Source organism: Papio anubis, chromosome 9, assembly GCF_008728515.1.
Source record: "Papio anubis isolate 15944 chromosome 9, Panubis1.0, whole genome shotgun sequence".
In the NCBI taxonomy this organism is placed as follows: Eukaryota; Metazoa; Chordata; class Mammalia; order Primates; family Cercopithecidae; genus Papio; species Papio anubis.
Window position 1 is genome coordinate 33,366,326 of NC_044984.1, and position 25,884 is coordinate 33,392,209.

At 36.3% G+C, this 25,884-nt stretch overlaps 1 protein-coding gene across 6 annotated transcripts in view; it reads right to left on the reverse strand.

The window, feature by feature from the left end:
- Positions 1 to 25,884, reverse strand: part of CPNE8 (copine 8) — a 236,390-nt gene that overhangs the window by 139,521 nt on the left and 70,985 nt on the right. For 5 of the 6 annotated variants that reach the window (XM_021922180.2, XM_021922179.2, XM_031650418.1 and 2 more), the window contains one exon: positions 19,009 to 19,085. In XM_021922180.2, coding sequence (XP_021777872.1) covers positions 19,009 to 19,085 — 77 coding nt within the window. Of the gene's footprint in view, positions 1 to 11,267; positions 11,388 to 19,008; positions 19,086 to 25,884 lie in introns of those variants that run through there. The other variant, XM_021922182.2, reaches the window with a different exon arrangement.

Genomic DNA, 25,884 nt, shown 5'->3' on the forward strand with positions numbered 1-25,884 from the left:
TGGAACCAAAAAAGAGCCGCATCTCCAAGACAATCCTAAGTCAAAAGAACAAAGCTGGAGGCATCCATTACCTGACTTCAAACTATACCACAAGGCTGCAGTAACCAAAACAGCATGGTACTGGTGCCAAAACAGAGATATATAGACCAATGGAACAGAACAGAGTCCTCAGAAATAATACACACATCCCTAAAAGCCATCTGATCTTTGACAAACCACAGAGAAACAAGAAATGGAAAGGATTACTATTTAATAGATGCACAAGAAAATTGGCTAGCCATAAGTAGAAAGCTGAAACTGGATCCTTTCCCTTACTCCTTATCACGAAAATTAATTCAAGATGGATTAGAGACTTAAATGTTAAGACTAATACCATAAAAATCCTAGAGAAAACCTAGGTGGTACCATTCAGGACATAAGGCATGGGCAAAAGACTTCATGTCTAAAACACAAAGCAACGACATAAATAAAATTGACAAATGGGATCTCATTAAACTAAAAGAGCTTCTGCACAGCAAAGAAACTACCATCAGAGTGAACAGGCAACCTCACAGAATGGGAAATTTTTGCAAATCTACTCATCGACAAAGATTTAATATCCAGAACCTACGAACTCAAAACAAATTTACAAAGAAAAACAAAGCAACCCCATCATAAAAGTGGGCAAGGATATGAACAGACATTTCTCAAAGACATTCATACAGCCAACAGGCATGTCTCATCATCACTGGCCATCAGAGAAATGCAAATCAAAACCACAATGAAGAGATACCATCTCACACCAGTTAGAATGGCGATCATTCAAAAGTCAGAAACAACAGGTGCTGGAAAGGTTGTGGAGAAATAGGAACACTTTTACACTGTTGGTGGGATTGTAAACTAGTTCAACCATTATGGAAAACAGTATAAAGCGATTCCTCAGGATCTAGAACTAGATGTACCATATGACCCAACCATCCCATTACTGGGGATATACCCAAAAGGATTATAAATTATGCTGCTATAAAGACACATGCACAGTATGTTTATTGCCTTTACTATTCCTAATAGCAAGACTTGGAATCAACCCAAATCCATCAGTGACAGATTGGATTAAGAAATGTGGCACATATACACCATGGAATACTATGCAGCCATAAAAAGGATGAGTTCTGCGTCCTTTGTAGGGACATGGATGCAGCTAGGAAGCATCATTCTTAACCAAGTATCACAAAGGACGAGAAAACCAAGCACGCATGTTTCTCACTCGCAGGTGGGCTGAACAATGGTTACTTGGACTCTGGAGAGAACATCACACACAGGAGGGCCCTATCATGGGGAGGGGGAGGGAGAAGTTGCATTGGGAGTCCCTGATATGAAATGGCGAGTTGATGGGTGCAGCAGACCAACATAACACAAATATACATATGTAACAAACCTGCATGTTATGCACATGTACCCTACAACAAAGTATAATAATAATAAATAAATTTAAAAAATAAATAAATAAAACAGAAAAATATATATATATATATATATATACACCACTATGTACCCATAAAAATTAAAAATTAAAATTTAAAAACAACCACAAACAAACAAAAAACAAAATTGAGCACATGAAGAATAAATGACCTTTGAGAGACTGGATAATTTGTTTTTTGTGTGATTTGGTTTCTTTTGCCCTGTACTGATTGTTGTAGTTGTTTGTTTTTGTAACATTTTTCATATGTCTTACTATTTCTCCTTTATATCTGCCACTGCTGTAGCTTGTACTTTTATACTTTTGCTTCGATTCCTGATGTTTTCTTCTTTCATAGTTGTCTCAGACTAGTACCCATTTTATTTACACTCTCCATTAATGCCAAATTGATCTGGCAACAAATATTAACTATGTACACTTTCATCTTCCAGTGTCTCTATATAGATCATACAATAATTTTAAACTTATTAATTAAGATGTAACTGCCTTCATAAGATATAGCTATGTAGTTTCATCTTTCCCACCACCTTACTAAAGAGTCACCTGAACTCAGAACAGGTGTTTCATTTCTCCCAGACTTTACCTAGACTATTGACCCCACCAACTACTCAATGGCCTTTTCTTATCTCGGTTATTTCTTCTTCTTCTTCTTCAAAATTAGCTTTAACTTATGAAACACAGACTAAAATGGACCATATACTATGTTATAGAATAGTTATTAAAATATACTTACTAACCAAAAAATTGAGTTAGAGATTAATGGCTAAGGTAATTATTAAAACATTTCTGAAAAACTTATTGGTTGAGAAAAAAGGAATAAAAATAGAGAAGAGAATACTTAGAATTGCACAATAATGAAAATAATACTTCTAACATTCTACTAGTTTATATTTAGAGTGTGTAAAAAATCTAAACAAACTAGCATTAAACAACAATTCTGAAGTATGTTAACAAATGATAATAAAACAGAAAGAAAATAATATGGAGAATTCAATATCACATCTTTAGTAATGTATAGAACAACCAGACAAAAGATCAACAAAGAACTAGAAAACTTGAACAACACTATAGACCAACTGGACTTAAAAGACATATACAGAACATGTCATTCAATAACAATGAATGTACATTCTCTTCAAGTGAACATGAAACTATCTCCAGGATAGACCACATTTTAGGTCACAAAACAAGTCTTAACAAATTCACAAAGCTTGAAATCATGCAAAGCATATTTTCCAATTACAATGGAATGAAGTTTAAAATCAACAGCAGAGGAAAACTGAAAATTCACAAATAAGTAGAAATTAACACATTTTTCACTTAACAATGGGTCAAAGAGGAGATCACAGGAGAAATTAAAAAAAAAAAAAAACCTTCAGACAAATGAAGATAAAAACAGAACATATCAAACTTATAATATAGTGAAAGTAGTACTAACAAGAAAGTTTATAGCTGTAAACATATATATTTACAAAAAGAAAGATCTCAAGTCAACAACCTAACTTTATACCTCAAGGAACTAATAAAAACAAGAAAAACCTAAACCCAAAGCTAGGAAAAGGTAGGAGTAATAAAATTTAGAGCACACATAAATAAAATAGAGAATACAAAAATATCACCGAAACTGAGAGTTGGTTTTTTGAAAAGATTGACAAAATTGAAAAACCCTTAGCTAGATTAAATATGAAAAAGAGAAATAAAACTCAAATAACTAGATCAGATGAAAGAAGGGACAATACAACTGATGCCACAGAAATGAAAAAAAGTATGAGAGAATACTATGAACAACTGCAGGCCAAGATATTGAAAAATTTACAAGTAATTGACACATTCTTGGAAAGACACAATCTATCAAGACTGGATCACGAAAAAATAGAAAATCTAAATAGACCAATAACTAGCAAAAACAAGTTAAATCAATAATCAAAAAACCCTCAACAAAATTAAAGCATAAGTTCCAATGGTTCAACTAGAGAATCCGTTCAACCATTTCAAAAAGAATTAGTACCAGTCTTCATGAAACACTTGCAAAAGTGAGAGGAGGAAAAACTACCTCAAGTTCATTCTATGGAAGCCGGAATTACCTATGAAAAATTGCATCTGAGAACACTATATACAAAGAAGAGAAAGATCATTATCCTGATGGTACTGTTGAGAATCTCATAATAAAAATACTGCTTGGCAGGCTGAAGTAGCACACTAAAAGATTATGTCACACCATCCAGGCCGAGTAGCGTGGCTCAAAAATATAATCAAGCACTTTGGGAGGCCGGCGGGTGGATCAGATCAGAGATCAGACCATCCATGCTGCTCCAGGTGACCCTGTCTCTAAAAATACAAAGCAGGCGTGGTGGTGCCATAGTCCAGCCTTACTGGGAGGCTGAGGCGAGATAAGCGTGTGGGAGAGGAGCTGGTGAGCTGGGGAGATGGGGCCACCGCCTCCAGGCCTGGGTGACCTGGCAGAGACTGTCCGAAATTATACCTGCTCACTGGCAGTGGTATGTGTTTGGGATACAAGGGTAGTTCAACATATGAAAACCGAAATCAGTAATATACCACATTAACAGAATAAAGAACGAAACTGCATGATCCTCTTCACTGATGCAAGAAAAAGCATTTGGAAACCAATTCAACATTTTATGATAAAAACTAGAAACAGAAGAAAATTACTTCATAAAAAGGCAGTATATGAAAAGTTCACAGCAAATATTGTAGTCAATGGTGAAAGACTGAAAGACTTTCCTCTAAGATCAAGAGGAAGGCAAGTATGCCCAATTTCCCACTTCTATTCAACATAATACTGGATGTACCAGCCAGTGCAATTAGGCAAGAATAATAAATAAAAGTCATCAAAATTGAAAATGAAGAAATAGAATTATCTCTGTTTACAGAAGATCTCATGCAATATGTAGAAAACTCTAAAAATTACACACACACACACACACACACACACACTCACTGTTAGAACTAATAAACAAATTCAAATTTGCAGGATATAAAATCAGTATTAAAAATCAGTTGTGTTTTTATATACTAACAATAATGAAAAGGAAATTAAGATAATTTCATTTACAATAGCAGGAAAATGAACAAAATACTTAGATATAAACCTAACCAAGAAGTGAAAAACATTTACAATTAAAACCACAAAACACTGCTGAAAGAAATTAAAGGCACAGAAAAATGTTACGACATCCCATGTTCATGTATTGGAAGTCTTAATATTGTTAAGATGTCCATATTACCCAAAGTGGCTACAGATTTTACATAATTCCTACCAAAATGCCAATGGCTTTTTTTTGCAGAAATAAATAGAAAAAAATCATCCTATAACTCATATAGAATCTTCTTTTTTTGCAGAAATAAAGAGAAGAAAAAATCATTCTATAACTCATATAGAATCTCCAGGGACTCCAAATAGCCAAAGCAATTTTGAAACAGTAGAATGAAATTAGAAAACTCACACTTCAAGATTTCAAAGCATATTACAGGCTACAGTAATCAAAATAGTATATGTCGTCAACCCCAGCTGTTTGCTCTCTCTGCCCCTAGGTAGACGCATGTGGTGAGAGCACTGCAGGATCCTACTACAGAACCAAAAAACAGGCTGGTGCCACCACTGGGTCCTAGGCTCCAGCCATAGCTCCATCTGCAGTGTGCTGTGACCCTTCCAAGCACAGTTTCCTTTTCTGCTCAGTAGCTTCTCCAAATATTATGAATAATTTTTTTCAAGACCCCCAGCACTCACCCTTTCCTCTTCTCACCACTCCTAGCCTTTTACTTTTACAATCTCACCTTTTACTCTGAGTAGATAATGTAATATTAAATATTAGTTGTCATATTTATTATCTAATCTTCTATCACACTGTGCCCAACAGCTTTTCACATATCATTCAATCTTTCCTCAACTAAAAATAAAAGATGCATACAAGTACAGTTTAAAACTAATGATTCATTTAATTAAAGCAGATCCATTTATCTCTCTATGCAGCTTTTTTTATTTTCAAATTATTAACAAAATATCATTTCTAAGATTGTAATAAGTTCGCTGTCACACATGAAACACACTATGTTCAGTGTTAAAATACATCATATGCCAGAAACTAAAATTGCAACTTTTGTTTAAAATTTAAAACACTATGTTAATCAAGAAATCCATCTGTTACCCAGTAATTTTTAACAGAGTAATTAGATTAAGTGGGATCTCATTTTATAGTAAGAATGTAAATGTTGACATTAAAAGGAAAGCAAGATAGTTATCATCATGGTAAGGAATCATAAGGAGTACAATAAATTATGTAATACATAGTTTTTTCAGTAACAAAAACAAAGTAAACTGCTCAATCTCTGTAGATTCAGATTTTGTTTTTAAAAATAAACAATTATTGAATAGAGTAGCATATTCCTAGCTCTTACATACCACATATGTCAAAAACGTTTCAAGAAATTGTTGTGCTCTGATAAGCCAGGCCTATCTATCCATCTACAGAAATATGAGGTTTCTAAAATTACTAAAATCATACTTTGCATTTGTAATGTAGTAAAGTACACAGGAAGCAAGGCTATCATAATTTTAAAATTCTGTTCCAAGTCCTGAGAAACAAGTGCAAAGTTATAATGTGCAGGAGAGATCCTTAAAATAATCAAGAGAAAAAGAAGAAACATATAAATGTGACTATTATCCTGGAAAATTCAGTGCAATAAACATTTATTGAATTCTTACTATTTACAAGGCACAACAGGTCCCTACAATACAGGGAATATAATGTTTCTTTTTTAAGTCTTTTTACAATTGTTCTATAAAGAAAGAAATGGGGGAAAGGTATTCAGCCTCTTGATTGAGTTTTAGAAGTTTGTTCAGGTTCTTTGATCCAGCATGCTGTGGACTCCCTGTGTCATAGTATATAGGAGACTTAACAAAAACCTAACAGGAACAACTACTGGAGGTTCTTTGTTTTGTTGTTGTTTAATCAGACCTGCTTAAGAAATTGATAATTTAAAACAAACAAAAATACTATGAAAGTAAGGGGAGAAAGAACCATCACTCTAATACCGGAGAAACTAACAATTCACTGTTAACTACAAATTGTATATTTATTTTAAAAATTGAAATACATTCCTGCTAATGATTAGAAATATATACTGGAACGTAACTGTATTTGTGAATGTCCACTTACTAAACTGCTGTCCATGTTTAGAATCTTTCATCAGAGTTACCTCAAACTGTGAAAGAATTGAGAGCCAGTTGATCTATCTCCACAATTACTGGGAGGGTTCAATCACTATTGTTTTTATCAAAGAAAATAGTAAAATGTCAAGATTATTGGAATTTTTTACTTACTGGTATTTATTCTCAGGGCAGCCTGATGCACTGAGTCTACCTGGACCTAAAATGATGCCACCGCCCAATCAACGCTACATACTCCAAAACTTTTTAAATACATGAATGAATGAATACAAACACTAACAGTATGTCTAATCTCTCCCCTTCCCTTTCTCCAAGGAATATGTAAGCCATTCAAACAGGAACTTTTGAAAGAATAGAAAGCCCTAGAAAGCTCTGTAGAGTTGGAGACTGGGCAAATCATTCTGAATTATCAAACAGAAAAAATGACCAGGTAGGATGACAACATTGTGCAGTTTTCTTGTTACCACATTGTCAGTTCAAAACAATGATTTTCCAGATAAGGGGAAAAAAACAGAAGTACTTATTTATTTCCAAAACTAAAAATGAATTTATTTTTTAATCCTTCCAATTGCCTTCCTATATTTAGACTGTGTTGGCTCTGTGCTGGAAAACTGTTGAGCCCTATTTATCTCAGAAAAAGGTGGGCCACTGGACTGTGCTTGAGGAAGAGTTACATTGGGAACAGATACCAGGAAGGAACCTCATCCTTGTAATGACCTAACTCTGAATGGGTGTTCCCTGGGAGCTCTTCTTGCACCTAGAGATACTCTTGACTTTTCAGTACATGATTTTGTATGGCTAAAGTGATACCTAATTTTTTAATTTCATTTAAAGTTACACATTAATTTACTCTCTTTTTGTGTGTGTGTGAGAGACGGAGGTTTTGGTTTTTTTGTTTTTTTTGTTTTTTTTGTTTTTGTGAGACACGGAGTCTCGCTGTCAGCCAGGCTGGAGTGCAGTGGCGCGATCTTGGCGCGATCTTGGCTCACTGCAAGCTCCGCCTCCGGGGTTCACGCCATTCTCCTGCCTCAGTCTCCTGAGTAGCTGGGACTGCAGGCACCCGCCACCACGCCTGGCTAATTTTTTGTATTTTTTGTATTTTTAGTAGAGACAGGGTTTCACTGTGTTAGCCAGGATGGTCTCGATCTCCTGACCTTGTGATCTGCCCACCTTAGCCTCCCAAAGTGCTGGGATTACGGGTGTAAGCCACTGCACCTGGCCAATTTATTCATTTTTTTTTGTTTTGAAGGCAATATAATGCTGTGGTTAAGCATGCGGGCATGGAAGCCAAACATCCTGTATTTGAACTTAGTTTTTTCAGAATCTTGTCTCAGTTTCTCCCTCTGATGAAATGGGTATAATAACAGTACCTGCCTAGCTCGTAATAGTACTATGAAGGTTAGAGGAGTTAATATATGTAAAGCCAGTAGAATAGTAACTGACTTTTTTTTTTTTAAATTATACTTTAAATTCTGGGATACGTGTGTAGAAAGTGCAGGATTGTTACATAGGTATACATGTGCCACGGAGGTTTGCTGCACTCATCAACCCATCATCTAGGTTTTAGCCCTGCATGCATTAGTCCTAATGCTCTCCCTCCACTTTTCTCCCACCCCCAACAGGCCCTGGTGTGTGATGTTCCCCCTGCTCACCGTGCCCACGTGTTCTCATTGTTCAACTCCCTCTTATGAATAAGAACATGCAGTGTTCGGTTTTCTGTTCCTGTGTTACTTTGCTGAGAATGGTTTCCAGCTTCATCCATGTCCCTGCAAAGGACACGAACTCATCCTTTTTTATGTCTGCATAGTATTCCATAGTGTATATGTGCCACATCTTCTTTATCAGGTCTCTCATTGATGGGCATTTCGGTTGGTTCCAACTTTGCTATTGTGAACAGTGCTGCAATAAACATATGTGTGCATGTGTCTTTACAGTAGAATGATTTATAATCCTTTGGGTAGATATCCAGTAATGAGATTGCTGGGTCAAATGGTATTTCTGGTTCTAGATCCTTTAGGAATCACCACACTGTCTTCCACAATGGTTCAACTAATTTACACTCCCAACAGTGTAAAAGTGTTCCTATTTCTCCACATGCTCTCCAGCATCTGTTGTTTCCCGACTTTTTAATTATCGCCATTCTAACTGGTATGAGATGGTATCTCACTGTGGTTTTGATTTGCATTTCTCTGATGACCAGTGATGATGAGCTTTTTTACATATGTTTGTTGGACGCATAAGTGTCTTCTTTTGAGAAGTGTCTGTTCACATCCTTTGCCCTGTTTGCTTTTTTCTTGTAAATTTAAGTTCCTTATAGATTCTGGATTTTAGACGTTTGTCAGATTGAGACATTTCAAAACTTTTCTCCTGTTCTGTGGGTTGCCTGTACACCCTAATGATAGTTTCTTTTGCTGTGCAGAAGCTCTTTAATTTAATTAGATACCATTTGTCAGTTTTGACTTTTGTTGCAATTGCTTTTGGTGTTTTAATCATGAAGTCTTTGCCCATGCCTATGTCCTGAATGGTATTGCCTAGGTTTTATTCTAGGGTTTTTATGGTTTTAGGTTTTACCTTTAAGTCTTTAATCCATCTTGAGTTAATTTTTGTATAAGGTGTAAGGAAGGGATCCAGTTTCAGTTTTCTGCATATGGCTAGCCATAACTGACTTATTATTAAATGCAATCAAGTTGGCCACTGGTATTACTTAAAATAACAATTCACAGTTAAATTTGCTTTGATAACTAAGATACAACTGAGACTAAATATAAGAGCAGAGATAATTCCCAAACGTTCCTTCCAAACACTCATTTTATCAGTGCATTATAACTCAGACCAAGATAAGAATGATGCTTATGTTCCAAGGTTGGTCCATAAAGGTCTTTCCTCACCTATTAATTTGTTTAACTACAGCACTAATATTCTTAGCCTGCATTTTGAATCCTAGAATCATCAAATTACGCCATACACAAGAGGAAAAAAAGAAGAAAGGAGCAATAAATTTCACTGTAGAGGAAATTGTAGTTTCTCTGAAAGATTTTATCACAATATAACTTCTAAACACTTCCTATGCAAAAAGCAACCATTTGAAAACTAAACTGAATAGGTAGGGCGCAGTGGCTCACTCCTGTAATCCCAGCACTTTGGGAGGCCAAGGTGGGTGAATCGCAAGGTCGGGAGTTCAAGATCAGCCACAATACTTATGGTGAAACCCCATCTCTACAAAAATACAAGGTAGCCTTGATTGTGAGGTGTTGTGCACCCTGAATTCCCTGCCTCAGGAGGCTGGGCAGAAGTTGCAGTGAGTGCAGGTGTGCCACGGCGCCAGCCTGGGCAACAGAGTGAGACTTCAATCTCAAAAAAAAAAAAAACACAAAGCAAGAAACTCATCTGAATAGTAGTTCTATTTAGAAAGGCAACTAAGGCGGTCTCAGTTTCCAGGTAAAACTAATAAAACTGTTTATTAAAACTAATATTAAAAGAGCTAATAAAGTTTCGTAGTTTTCATAGGCTGGTGAAGTATCAAATAAAACTAACCTGTTTATTAGTTGTATTTGAGTGAAACTGAGAATGTTCACTGAATCTATAAAGGTATTGCTTTAGAATTCACCCTCCAAAATAACATAGATCATGTTTTATCATTTGTTTCCTTCAGTTATAATGTTTCCAACAGGTTTTCAATCCAACCAATGAGGTTAGGCAAATATAAATAAAAATATCTTGCAAATGTTGAAACTCTGGGTGAATACTGGCACCTAAAACACATGGACAGAATGGCCCATCTACTACTACGACTGGTGACCTGTAGCTCACCAATCTGTGTGGCAACCTCAGAAGTGGATGATCTTCCTTTTGTCAGCATACATCCTCCTTACATCCACTGTCTCATGCAAGAAACCTGAAGGTCCTTGAAATCTTCAACCTAGACCATTGATCTTTCACCAATCCTTCTGAAATCAACCTTCAGAACACATTTTTCATCTGTCCGTTTTTCTTCATCTTCCTAATCCAAACAACTATCTGTTAACCACATACAACCATTCTCTACACAGAAGTCAATGATCCTCTTTGAAAAAAAATCGCAAATTTTCCCGTTGCATTTATGATAAAGTTTAAAATACTAAAAATGATCTACATATTGTAGGTTAAGCTAATATTCTAATTTTCATAGGGCCTGTATCAATATGTAATTATACTTCAGTTGTGTGATTATTCATTTAATGAATAAATGGTAAAAACCATAAAGACAGGAACGACTTTGCATTTTCATCATTATATACTCAGCAGCTAACAGTTTCTGATCCATAATCAATTCCTAGTAAAGATTTGTTGAATATATTATTTTTAAAAAATATAATCCCTAAAACCTCTATTATACTCAGACTCTATCTACCAGAATCTGTCAGTAAATTATTTGCTCTATAAAGTTACCATTAGTAAAATAATTTTTCCTTTTGTTTTTCTTTCCTAAACTGGGATGCCCAAAGGACTTAGTTGCACACAAGTCTCATAGGAACAAGACACATGTCACACCAAGTCATAACAACCAACCAATCATTCTGAGACTTGTCTCTGACAATGACATTAAAGGCTATTTTGTAAAAAACTCATTCATTTTACCTATATCTCTCATGACTGGTCATATCCTTTACAATCCTTTCCATCCAGACGATTTCTTCATCTATATGACTTTAGTTGTCACTACTGGAATTTCTGAGTAGAGCAGAGAATCATGGGAATCTGCAGATATACACAATCGGCCTATTTAGAGTAAGCAATTTACCTCCCTGGAGATCATTCCAGAGAATGAGCTCACATTCAAAAATGAATGTAAGAAAGTGGTTCAACTCAACATTTATTAAACTTTGATTATATGTAAACCTCAGAAGCTTGTGTATAATAACATGAGTGAATGTACTAAAATTCCTTCTATCTTTGGCCTTTAAAAAGAATATACCTTTTTTCGAGAGGCTTTCCCAGAAGTAGATTAAAGCTGTTCTCTAGGCTGGTGAAGTATCTAATATCTATCTGAAAGGCAATCAGTGGTTTTATTTTTAATGTGTTGAATCATGTGAAATTACAAACATGTATACACATCCATGTAGTCTTTTCAAATAAAAGAATATAATTCTTAATTGGCACTGAACTCTGGATTATTTTTTGCAATTACATATTAACATGGGAAATTCCGGATATTTCCAAAACTATCTTATAAAACCCAAACTAATGAAAAGCAGAAATTTAACTCAGTTCCCCTATTTGATTGTTCAGCTACATACTGAAAACAGACAAATAGTTTTTAACATTTATATTTGGATAATACTTAACACTTCACATAAGTGTAATCAAGTTTGGTTTAACACGGTCCTTTCCTTAAACTTGCGGAATTACTAGCTAAACACGTCTCTAAGAAAAATAAAGAAAGATGAAGGAAGGAAGGAAGGAAGGAAAGATACTGGCTATTTTTAATAAAAACAGTATTAATAATAGTCACCATTTGAGTGTTTATTAAATTCTCATGTGCTCCGTCACAAATCAATTGTATAAAATATTGATATTATTTGCAATAATACTCTTAAATGAGTATTATTCAGATATTTCAGATGAGGAAGCTGGGTCTCAGGAATTTAATGCACTTTACTCAAATTGCATACCTAATCAACTGTTAGCACCCAGGTCTGACTGCTCCTAAAGTTCATGCACTACCAACTTCATTACTGTGGCTGTTTATTTATCTCTACAGCAAATTCTTATTACAAATGTGACCCACAGACATAAAAAAAATAGTATAGATGTTAAAATGGCCTAATATTGCAATAGCAAGTTAGTAGTAGAGATGGGACTAAAAACACCATCTTCTGAGTCCAGCCCACTATTCTTTCCACTAAAGTAAATTCAAGAGTATAACAATATCAATCTAATTAATAAAGATTACTTTGAGCCTCAAAATTTCCCCCAAATTTGATTACATTTTTACAGGCAAAAAGCTGCATGCTAAAAACAAGGCCTGTTTTATGGCGAGTTTGTATGTTTCCCACTTTTATGACTACCCATTCTCCTATCCCTCTTCCTCCTCTTCCTTCTCACAGACATTTGATCTCTAAATGCAGTTACAGTCAAAACCTAGCTATCAGGATAAGTCCACATTTGAGTCAAATCTTTAAGCCAACCCTGTAAGTCTCTGCAAGTCCCCTTAAACACTATTCTTCTATTTTAGTCTTCTTCCTTATTCTGAAGCTTCCTTTCTGCTCTGTTCCTCTCCCTGCTTTCATCTTGTACTTCAGCACCTATCTGTCTCTGTCCTTGAACTTCAAGTCACAGCTGAGATCCCCACATCCATCAGACAATTACAAGCTGGTCTTTCAATTATCACTTGCCTCCGAGTCCCTGTCCCTGTCGTCTTCACCTGTTAGGACACTCACGCATCCATCTAGGAACCTTCCCTTAATCCTCCACCGACTACCAACTACCTAGATCACAAAGTGCTTTTGCCAGCCTACAAAAAACATAGCCTTTGCCCTCCTAAACGTCCTTTAGTCAAAACAGCTGCTGGTACCATTACCGCTGGGGTATTACTTCTTCCCATTGTATCCTGCTTCTCCCTGGAGTAAGAATCTAGTTTCTAATTATTACCAGTCCCTGCCTTTTTCCCTGATCCTTTTATATGGAACCAGTCATGCTTGGCTGAGAGTAACAGGAACAAATAGGCTTATTACTTGAGGAACATAATAAATATTTTCCTCCTGGAGGAGAGAATGGCAATCTTTCTTAAACCGGTGCTGATTCTTGCATTTTGGAAGGCTTTGCTGAATACATCACTGAGATCCCTAAAGACAGAAGACATACGACTATTTGACAGTATTACACAGAAAACTGGATACAATCTCACAGCATGAGAAAACACACTGCTGAGTGGATATAATGCTAAATAATGATGGGATGCTCCAAACAGAGGAGCCGATGAGTCATAGGAAGCCCAGTAAATGTTTCAGTCAAATTAAGTAGCACAAGACTCATTTTAGGACGGTTCCAGGAAAAGACCAAAAGTGTAGGATGGAATTCAGATGAGAAACGTGTTTGCCCAAAGCTTAAATCCAACAGAACAGACTACTGAAATTGTAAAAAATCTTGAGCTGCTATTAAAAAGTAAACTAAAATTTATTGAACATCAATTTCAAATTATTTCATCATTATGCATATAAAATATTAAAAATAAAAATTTTTCTCATAATAAAATGAGAAAATCTAATTTTATAAATGACAACCATAACCAAAACACAGAAAGTAAAAAAGCCCGAGGTTAAATTCAAATTCTCATTATTGAATGAGGCAAAAGGCCACATACAAGAAACCATTTTACCTTCGTAATAATCCTAACTTCGTTGTCAAAAGTTTGATTGATATTAAATAATTTCAAATTTTAAGTTGTCTCCTTTAAATCTCCCAATTTTACAGTTATCATAAATGTAAAAAGACTACCTCTGAGGAGATATTACAACACAATCGCAATTAAAAGCTAGGAGAAATTATTCTGAGTATCTTATCAGAAAATAAGTTAGGCCATTTAAAGGAAAGAAAGAAAAACAAACAAACAAGGAAGTATTCTGAATAACTTAGAATATAAATGGGAAACTAATTGGGAAATAAATCTCTAATCTAAAATTAATAAATAAGAGGTACTTGGATAATGCTACTTAAGGCAAATAACATTTGGGACACAAGAAGACTTTTAATTAATGATAAATCAATTGTGTGTTACTTGTGAGTGGACTGTCTGTCTCAGGATATCTGCCTCTGGAGGTGTCCTATGCTGCAATTCAGAAGCCAGTGGCCATCCAGATAGGGAAAAATGACCTAACCTATCCCAAACATGATTGCAAAAAGTAATGGCTGCAGCACCAGGAGTGTGCACATTCTATTTCTATCCCCAGTCATGAGGAACAGAACATGAAAAACAGTAGAATGTTTAGTGGCTATCCTACAATGTTATCTTTAACCAGACAGTTAAAGATATCTGGCCAGGGCAGGTTCACACAAGACAGCAAGAGGCAGTGGAACCTATGAAGAAGAGACGGAAGAGCTACACCTTAAATACCTATTATTTCCCCAGTGTGAATTTCTCCACTATTTCAGTCATGCATCCATAAATTTTACTACTTTTATATATTCGTGTGAAAACATGGAGGCTTCAAAGTTGTGTCTGTCACCAAGCTTCCTGTCACGAGAAGAAAACACTTCCTGACCTTGCGTCATCTCTAATATCTTCCCTGGTTTCATCCTTTTTTCCAAAGCCATTCCCTCTTCCACTGAAATAGCTCAGATCTTCCCATGTTCCCATCTCTTCTCACTATTTGCTTATTAGATTGATTCAGGAAAAAAGTAAAGTACACGGAAGTGCAGGAGTTAGCAAAGATGAATGTGAAATTTAGGAGTCCATGGAGTGCACCAGCTGCTCTGAAAGGCTACTTTGGCATTATTGGCAGATAAAGCTTCCATGCTATCAGCATTTTGTTCTTCCTCAACCCAATTGTGCTTTTTCAAACAAAAAGTATGAATGGCTTTGTTTTTCATTTGAGATTGAGGTAAGGGAGTAAAATGCTGTTTGCATGGAAGCTGCATCTTCTCTCAAAGTACCTGAACTTGATACTTAGCCAACAGACCTTGTTCTTCAATCCACATGTTCTTCCTCCAGACACATGCCTCTCTTACAGCTAGAGTTTTTCATTAAAGCCAGGCTTTTCTCATGCAAGAGGAAGGGTGACTACAAAATGTTTTTTCCAGTCCATTGTTCACCTGCGTTTGAACATTCGATCCAGTGATAGCACGTGTCACTAGGTGCCTTAATTAATAAAGCCAAAGTATCTTTCCATTAGCAAACTAATCGTATTCACTTTTACTCTCCCATTTTAAATTAATCTCTCCTATTTCATTTCACCCTCTCATCTCTTCCCTCTATTGGATTATCTGAGGTATCTAATCCAATTCACTCATGTTTAATGAATGTAATTGCAACCATTCTGCAATTCCTAAGGTTTTGTTTCTTTGCTTTTTTCTTTTGTAGCCCATCTCTTTGCTACACTCAAGCTTTACATTTTATTACCCACTTACTACTAAAACTTGCCTAGCTAAGTTTTCTTTAAAAAATTTAAAAATCTTCCCCTGCTCAAACAATAATCTTACCTTTAAACTATTTTCTTAATGTTTATTTGCTTGAGAAGATTCTCCAAGGAGATGAAGGGCTGAATAAAAGTTTAGTTATATAAGCTTAGAAAATCAAATTAATTGTTCCTTTTTCAATAAGAAAGATAGAACCTGAGGACCTTCAATAAAGTTGTCTAAATTTCAGAATATCCTATAGATGAAGTACAGCATGTGGTTACTGTAGATCCATGTTGGATGAACAAGTTTTGAAGTCTTTCCCTCCTTACACTATATGAAATATGTATATGTTATACTCCTCCCTCAGCAAGAGCTAAGAAAAATCTAAAGGGAATCTAATCCTTTCTGATTACATAAAATGATCATGACTCAACCCCCAGCAAATTCTCCCAACATCTGCATAGTCTACCAGTCTACCCTAGGTATCTTCACCTTTTAGCAAGAATTTATTTTTGCTGGTCATACCTAGTGGGAATTATTGAATCAGCTGAACAAGGACCATATCTTATGTTATGTTCTATTCACCACATACCCCAATCAATACATTGTAATAATATCAAATTTTTAATAGGTTCCAAGATTAATATAAATATGATTTTCTACTGGGAAATTTTTTATAACTTAATAATTTAATAGTTTTCTGAAATCAGAATTATGATTTCCTCATGCTAAAAAAAGATAAAAATTTCTAATAAAATGACTAATTTAAAAATATGTATACCACATAGGCCGAGCACAGTGGCTCACGCCTGTAATCCCAGCAATTTGGAAGGCTGAGGTGGGCGGATCACGAGGTCAGGAGTTCAAGACCAGCCTGACCAATGTGCTGAAACCTGTCTCTACTAAAAATACAAAAAAAAAAAATTGGCAGGGCACCACGTGTGCACCTGTAATCCCAGCTACTCAGGATGCTAAGGCAGAAGAATCACTTGAACCCGGGAGGCAGACGTTCCAGTGAGCATAGATTGCACCACTGCACTCCAGCCTGGGCGACAGAGGCAGACTCCGTCTCAAAAAAAAAAAAAAAAAAGGATACCACATAGCCAACATGCATAGGAAAAAAATGCTCCACATCACTAGTCATTAGAGAAATACAAATATAAACCACAATGAGATACCATTTCAGAACAGTCAGAGTGGCTATTATTAAAAAGTCTAAAAATAACAGATGCTGGTGAGGTTGCAGAGAAAAAGGAACACTTATATGCTGCTGGTGGAAATGTAAATTAGTTCAGCCATTGTGTAAAGCAATTCAGTGATTTCTCAAACAACTTAAAACAGAATTACCATTTGACTCAGCAATCCCATTATTGGGTACATAGCCAAAGGAATATAAATCGTTCTACCGTAAAGACATTCATGTTTACTTTCATTGCAGCACTATTCACAATAGCAAAGACATGGAATCAACCTAAATGCTCACCAATGGTGGACTGGATAAATAAAACGTAGTAAATATACAACATGGAATATTAGACAGACATAAAAACGTCTGAGATCTTATCCTTTGTAGCAACAGTAATAGAACTAGAGGTCATTATCCTAAGCAAATTGACACAGGAACAAAAAACCAAATACCACATGTTCTCACTTATAAGTGTGAGATAAACACTGAGTAGTCATGGACACAAAAAAGGAAACAGCAGACACTCGAGCCTACTTGAGGGTGGAAGAAGGGAGGAAAGTGAGGACTGAAAAACTACCTATGGGGTAATATGCTTATTACCTGAGTGATGAAATAATCTGTATGCCAAAGCCCTGTGATGTGCAGTTTATCTACATAACAAACATGCACAAGTACCTCTGAACCTAAAATAAAAGAATAAAAAGTGTACTCATTCATAAAAATCTCTATTCTGTCGCTTGGAAATGAAAATTCTGTATTTTAATTGCTTTTGTTTTCTCTTGAATAATGTTAAGCATCTTTAAGGTGGTACTGCATATATTATTGATTCTTTTTACAGCAAAAAACAAAAGGTAGATTTAGTGATCTTAGGAATGCTTGTGAGCATAAGTCATTGGACTAGGAAATGCAATTAGAATTATATGCACTCAATAAAATATTTGCATTTGCCTTACAGATTGCTTACTACTTACTAAAGTGAGCATAAATATATTTTTGTAATAAGCTTCCAAGTCCTATAATTACGTGAAAATAAATTACACACAAAAAGAACTTAAAATGGAAATTGATATATGAAAGTTTTCAAACTGACATTTGGTAATAATTTTCTAAGAAAATCAAATTAAATTTCAAAGAATTTATAGAATTCTTATTAGCCTAATAATTTCTTTCATAGCAATGAACACACTAAATAAAAAGTTTAATTTTGTATAAGAAATGTAAGAATAATGCTTCACCATTTCAAGTATTTGTTTTATGTCAGAAATAAACAGATTTATGGAGTATTGACATATTTATTTTTTAAGTTTGAGATTCTTAAAAGATTGATGAAGATAAAGACTTCAAAATTCCCTAAAGTTTTTGACATTGTGGTTAGCTCTGCAAATGTACTATTCCTTCTAGATCTTCTGAATTTTATGAACAGTTAACTCAATCCAAATAATCAGGATTAGGGAGGGGAAAGAAGGAGGAAAGGAGAATAAAGCCATGAAAAATTTCTAAAATTTGCTCCTTGCCTTATTTGGAACTGGAGAAAATAGAATAAACTCATGCAATTGACCTGAAAACTAAACATGATCCTAGTAATTGAAGGTGAAGATGGAGTATACCATTCTTAGTGATTACCTTCTCTCAGTATAAACCTACTTACAGCTTTCTCTACAAGCCACTTCCATAGTAAAAATTATTATTAAAATTTCAGTAACCAAAAGTGCATTTATGAAATACATGGCATTAACAACAGTTTATTACATGTAGTTACTAACCCAAAAGAGTAAAATCTCTTTTTCAAGAAGTACTAAATCTAACAATTAACAGTAAAACCAAAAGAAAAAATAACACACTTCCTTATTTAAATTTGCTCATTTCATCTTGTGAAAATTTTTTAGCATAGCATATGACAGGTGACATAGAAATTATTCTTTAAAAATATGTCAAAACTATTTGTTAAAAGAAAAAACTCAAACAAGATTTTAAAACCCACTTTTGCTCCACAACCATGCATTCACCAATTCCAAACTGACAAAATAGAAACTGTTAAGAGTTGGCATTTCATTGTCTGAATTTAAAAATACTTACACTATTGGTTTTTCCAGGCGACTTCCCTGTGACCCAACGATCTCTCCCAGTGTACAAAACACTTGTCCCAGAAAGTCCTGAAATAGATAAAAAGATTAAAACTCATAAGTTTCCAAACTATCTTTACAGTATATGTTTTGTACATCACACATCTGCATTGTTTTCATTGCTGAAATATTGACATTTCTAACTTCCAATGACAGGTAAAATAAGCTCAATATGCATTAATTTTACCATGTGACTTTCACATGTTTGCACAGCATTTTGTGCTTTTAATCACAGAGCAGTTATTCTGAGTTCACAGGCATTGCGTTTGTTTTCTTTTTATGTTTTAAGCTAACATAAAAAATAGACAAAAGTTGGAGGTTTTGAATGCACAATTGGCTTAACTTCGGATGCCTCTGAAATTGCTGGAATTGTTGGCTGAGGAGACAAAATGAGAAAGCACACAGCAGAGGGGGCTAATCTCAGTAACACTTAGAGAAAGGTCTTGTGATGCAGTAGCCTCAACTAGGGTCCACATCCAACCTGCCAGGCGTCTATTCTAGTACTATCGCTTACTAGCTGTGATCGTAGGCAATTAATTAAGCTCTGCAGTTTGTTCTTCTCTATAATGTATTAGTACCTCCTCACAAAATCGTTCTGATGGTTCAATTAGTTATTGGATGAGTCAATACTAGCATATTGTAAGTGCCTAAAAATGGGTTAAGTAAAATACACTATAAAGTTCATTGACATACAACTGTATGATTCTTATTTTCAAGACTCAGAATAACCCTGAAAATGAGAGGTCTGATACTAACATTGCATTTCACATATAAAGAAACTAAGTGCTTAGTTCACACTGCATGCCCATATCAAAACATCTTGTGTACCTCATAAATATATATGCCTACTAGGTACTCACAAAAATTTTTAAATTAATTTAATTTAATTTTTAAAAAAGAAACTAAAAATCTAGAAGGTTGATTTTCTATAAATGGCAGAGCCAGGACGCACTCTGATGTTCTGATTCCAGATTGATATGCCACATAAGAATTTAAATACCATAAGTACAATGCAAACTCATATATCTATAAAATAAGGGCACCAACACCATCTGGGTATGTAGGTCAAGAAAATGTGAAGTTGTTCCATGGAAAGACACGTGCCTTCTAGCCTGTATATGATTCAAAGAATTGCCCTGTTCTAAAACAAGGTAGGAGATTCTCTAAATTGTTTGTGTAGTGAACAGGACCAAGAAAATCCCTAAGAAGGATGGACAGAGAGAGGATTAATGGCAAACAAAATGTGTTCAGTATACTAAATAAACAAATCTATTTAGTTTAGCAGTTTTACAGAGAAATGACTGTTCTCAGATGAAAGAAAAAAAGCCAACCCATGGTGAGGAACTAGTATTGGCCCCATTTCTCAGATAAGGGAACTGAGGCACAGAGAAAGTAAATTGCTCAGAGCTACAATTCGGACCCAAGTCTAAACCCAAGGCTTACTACTCACCTAATCACTATGCCAAGCCATGCTGCCTCTCCGCCTCTAGTCTTACGAAAGGAATGAGATCTAGTCCCAGAAAAGCTTACCAAGCCACAAAAGTAAAAACTACGTTCTTCAGTGTTGGGGGTGGGGAAAGTGGGGGTGAGAAGTGCTCTAATTAAAAAGAGGAGGAAAAGACCTCTGTAGACTAGGATAGTCAAGGGAACATTTTTCCAAAGGAATTACTTTCTTGAGAGCCAGTAAGGAATCAGATCAGATCTTGCTTGGAAAGAAGATAATTGGACATTCTAGATTTAGAGAACAGATCAGAGTTACAGGCTAGAGAATAATGAGAAAAGAGAAGGACTCAAGTGAAAGGTAGAAATGGAGATGAAGAGCCAAGCCCAGAGAGGGCCCTCATGACCAGACACAAAAGTTGTCTTAGGGTCATCAGAAGCAACCAGAAGCCTTTCACCAATTCAGGTACACCATTAGAGCAGTGCATTCAGAAGACTACTTAAGTGCCTATTTGCAGAGTGATTTCGGGAATGAGGGAAAAAACTAGAAGCCAGATCAATTAGAAGGCTATGGTAGTTAATAAGAAGAAAAGTGTTAAGGCCCCAAACAGTACTGCATAGAAAAATGACAGGATTTGGTGAAAACCGTATTTGCACATGAGACAAAAAATAACCACACATCTGATACTTGGATACTGCCAGCATGGCTATACCTTCATTAAACTGCAAATCACTTTAAACTTGCTTTCAAATACATAAAGAGAACTTAAGATAAAGCTTTCCCATATTTAAATTAAATACCTTTCATAATGGCACTTCTTTATGAATGTCAAAACAGATCTTACAAATGTTTATGGAATTTTAATAAACCTAAATTTCTTTAAGTCTCATGACAGCTGAACTGAAAACTGAAGATCTGAAATGTATCATTGCTCTTCTGAGTCAGCAGCAAAAAAACACACAAGGGGAATTCCAGAATTCTTTTCTAAGGATAGTTATGCTAATGGGCACCTGCAAATACTACATATTAAATGGACTTTGCCAACGGAGTAGCAAGTCCCAGTAGAAGCCATCTGTGCTGAAATTACTCAAGAGAATAAAACATAAATATTAAGCAGGATCATATTAACATGGAGACATACTAACAAATACAAGAGAAAACATGAACATCATCCTGGCTGAACAAAGTCAACAAAATGTGCACCAAAAAGCTATGACGTGAATATGTGTATTTCTGTGTCAAAGGCTACAAACACACTGGTGTCAACCAGCTCTGGCCAGTCCTAGTTAATTGGCCAGAACTACACTAGACTGGTTTGATAAACCCCTGAATTAAAAACACCTGAGTGTTAGGTAACGAGGACGATTTCATACCTACAAGAAGCATAGGAAAGTGTATGTGGCTTGACATACACTATGGCATACACCACCGAACTCTACAGAAAAAAACCCAAGGAGAAAACTAAGTCAGAAGTCCTTTCCTTTTCCAGCTCCACCAGCGCAGGGGAATACAATCACCAATTAGCTAAACTGGGACTGCTGAAGAATCAATACAGGCCCATAATGGCGGACGTAAAAAGCACAGGCATCAGTCGAGAAGGAAAACAGTACTGTGGCGGTAAGCTGGACATACAGCCATACAGTATTGCCTTTCCCAGGCCTTTCTCTTAAAGGTGAAGCTGGGAAGTGTAAGGCTATAGATGACCTTGGCCTGTTGCTCTTCCAAATTCAGGTTAAGTGTAATGTACATATGACTTGAATGGAGGCCTCTACAGGTACTGAACATTTTGCCCCCACATATTTATGGCACTCTCGGCTAATTTTTCTATTTTTAGTAGAGATAGGGTTTCACCATGTTGGCCAGGATGGTCTCGAACTCCTGAGCTCAGGTGATCCACCTGCCTCAGCCTCCCAAAGAGCTGGGATTACAGGTATGAGCCACTGCACCAGGGCTTGATTCAATATTTTAGTAGAAACAATTTCTCACATTTTAATATTATAAAAAAAACAAGCATTTGTCTTTTTAATGGATAAATCCATCTACAAACCAAAATGCTAAATCCAACCTCCAAGAGATAATACAAAGTTCTAAACTTAAATTACAAATACTATTTCTAAAATTATACCTTATCCCTGAATGTATTCATTTCTTTTTCCCCCAGCACAACTGTTGATTTTAAAGATATTTTTGGCTACGCCAGGAGCAGTGACTCACGCCTGTAATCCCAGCACTTTGGGAGGCCGAGGCAAGCAGATCACTTGAGGTCAGAGTATCAAGACCAGTCGGGCCAACACGGTGAAACCCCGTCTCTACTAAAAATACAAAAATTAGCTGGGTGTGGTGGTGTGTGCCTGTAGTCCCAACTACTTGGGAGGCTTATGCAGGAGAATCGCTTGATCCCAGAGGTAGAGGTAACAATGAGCCGAGATCGTGCCACTGTACTCTCCAGCCTGGGCAACTGAGCGAGACCTTATCTCAAAAAAAAAAAAAAAAAAAAAAAAGAAAAGAAAAGATATCTTTGGCTTTCTTAACAGTCAGATGAAGGCAGTTAAATAAGACACTGAAAGAAAGTTAAGTTTTCAACAAGTAGATGACCAGTGACTGAAATTAACCTTTTTTTTCTTTTTTTGAGACGGAGTCTTGCTCTGTTGCCCAGACTGGAGTGCAGTGGCGCCATCTCAGCTCACTGCAAGCTTCGCCTCCCGGGTTTACGCCATTCTCCTGCTTCAGCCGCCCGAGTAGCTGGGACTACAGGCGCCCGCCACCATGCCCGGCTAATTTTTTTGTATTTTTAGTAGAGACGGGGTTTCACCGTGTTAGCCAGGATGGTCTTGATCTCCTGACCTCATGATCTGCCCGCCTCAGCCTCCCAAAGTGCTGGGATTACACGCGTGAGCCACAGTGCCCGGCCTCCAATTTTTAAAAAGTACCCACACATTGGCTGGCCACGGTGGCTCATGCCTATAATCCCAGCACTTTGGGGGACAGAGGCCAGCAGATCACTTGAGGTCAGGAGTTCAAGACCAGACTGGGCAACTTGGTGAAACCCATCTGTACTAAAAATACAAAAATTTTTAGTATGGTGGTGCGGGCCTGTGGTCCCAGCCACTTGGTAGGCTGAGGCAGGAGAATAGCTTGAACCTGGGGGGTGGAGGTTGCAGTGAGCCAAGATTGGGCCACTGCACTCCATCCTGGGTGACAGAGTAAGACCTTGTCTCAAAAAAAAAAAAAAAGATGCACATACATATTCAGTAATTGCAAACATATACAACATACAGCTTTTCAAAATAAAGCTATGCTATAGGAAAACAACATTCTACCATAGTTTTTAAATACTTATATTCACAAATATAACAAATCTATGGAAAATATTTATATTGTTACAGCACATCACTTTTGATAGAACACTAGTTCATCAATAATGAAGTTCAAAATGTAATACATTAACAGAAAATAAGTAAATATTCTCACTGCTAGTAAACATGGTGAGATAGGTGCTACGCCAAATAACTAGAAAACTTACTAAATATTATGATTAAATATCTGAAATATGGCAGTATCAAATAATATTAAATATGACATTACACTATGAAAAAGTATCATTATTAAATACTAAGCTGAGTAAGGGTGAGTTTTATGTGTAAACGATCCCACCTAATATAACTTAATGAGTGATGAAGTTACTATACTCAAACCCATCTCAGGCATTATCCCTATCTCTGTCTGTCCCACCTAATATAACTTAATGAGTGCTGAAGTTACTATACTTAAACCCATCTCAGGCATTATCCCTATCTCTGTCTGAAAGTCTAAGGCAGATTCCGTAAGACGCTACTGAAAATGCAAATGGAAAAGACAGCCATGTACAGCAACAGTCATAAACACTTTAGCTTGAATATGTGTATAAGTCTACCTCTCATCATCTAATGAGAACTATAAAGAAGGCTACAGGAAAAAAGAAAGTTTTTATTGAACAAGCGTCAAAGAATAACATGAACAGCTCTTTTACACAGGGCAGTCAGGTAAGCCCTCGCAGTTATCTATTCAAGTAGATACCTGAATAATGTAAGGGAGGGAACCATGTGAGTATCTGGGGCAGAAGCATTACAGATAGGAGAAAAAGCAAGAACAAGTCCCTGAGACAAGTACTTGGGTGCTCGAGGAAAAGCAAGAGAGACAGCGGGTTAGAGCAGGATGAGCAATGATGAGAATGGCAGGAGAGGAGGTAACCAGGGGCTACATCAAGGACTGATTTCTATCCTAAGTGTGGATGAAAGCCATCGGAGGGTTTAAACTGGAAAGTGACGTGTCCTAGCTGGCTTTTAAAATGATCATTCTACCTACTCTTCTTCCCTCAAGATTCTATCCTATTCTCTTCTCCATTTGCATTTTCTTAGATAACTCTGAGTTCCAACTTGATTGGCTGATAGTTACTAAATCTGTATCTTAGTCTTCAAACACTGCCTAATCAATATCTCCATTTGGATGCTTACTGGAGGTCTCAAATTTAACATGAACTTGGCTTACCATGGGTCTCTCAATCCTCACCCCTCTGCCTCAATCTCCTTCTCCCCAAGGTACCTCATTATATAAACCACATCACTATTTACCCAATTGTTCTCATCAAGAACCTAGTAGCCACTTTAACTTCTCTTATTTTTACACTGGACATCCAATTCATCATCAGTCATACTACCAACATATATTCCAAATCTGACCATGTCTTGCCACTTCAATGGTTTTTAACCACCAAAGGTTGCTCACCCAGTCAAACTACAACAGCCTTATAACTGACCTCCTTAATTCCAGTCTTGCTTCCCCAACCCCATTCTCCACTTCAGCTGTCACAGTCACCATTTAAATGCATAAATCAGATCACACCATCCTCCAGTGACATCCATCCAAAAAAAGAAAAATCCAAATTCTTTTTTTAACTGTGGCCTACAAATCTCTCCATTATCTGATTCCTATGTATCTTTCCAAACTATTTCAGTCCACTCCCCTCATCACTCATAATATTTTACATATGGTAGCCATCTTTCTGTCACACCATTCCAAACTCTTTTTTTCTTTTTTTTGGATGGAGTCTCACTCTGTCACCAGGCTGGAGTGCAGTGGCATGATCTCAGCTCACTGTAATCTCCGCCTCCTGGTACATCCTGGTTCAAGTGATTCTCCTGCCTCAGCCTCCTGAGTAGCTGGGATTACAGGCACGTGCCACCACACCCAGCTACTTTTTGTATTTTTAGTAGAGATGGAGTTTCTCCATGTTGGCTAGGATGGTCTCGATCTCCTGATCTCGTGATCCGCCCACCTCAGCCTCCTAAAGTGCTGGGATTACAGGCATGAGCCACTGCACCTGGCCCCAAACTCTTTCTTGACTCAAGG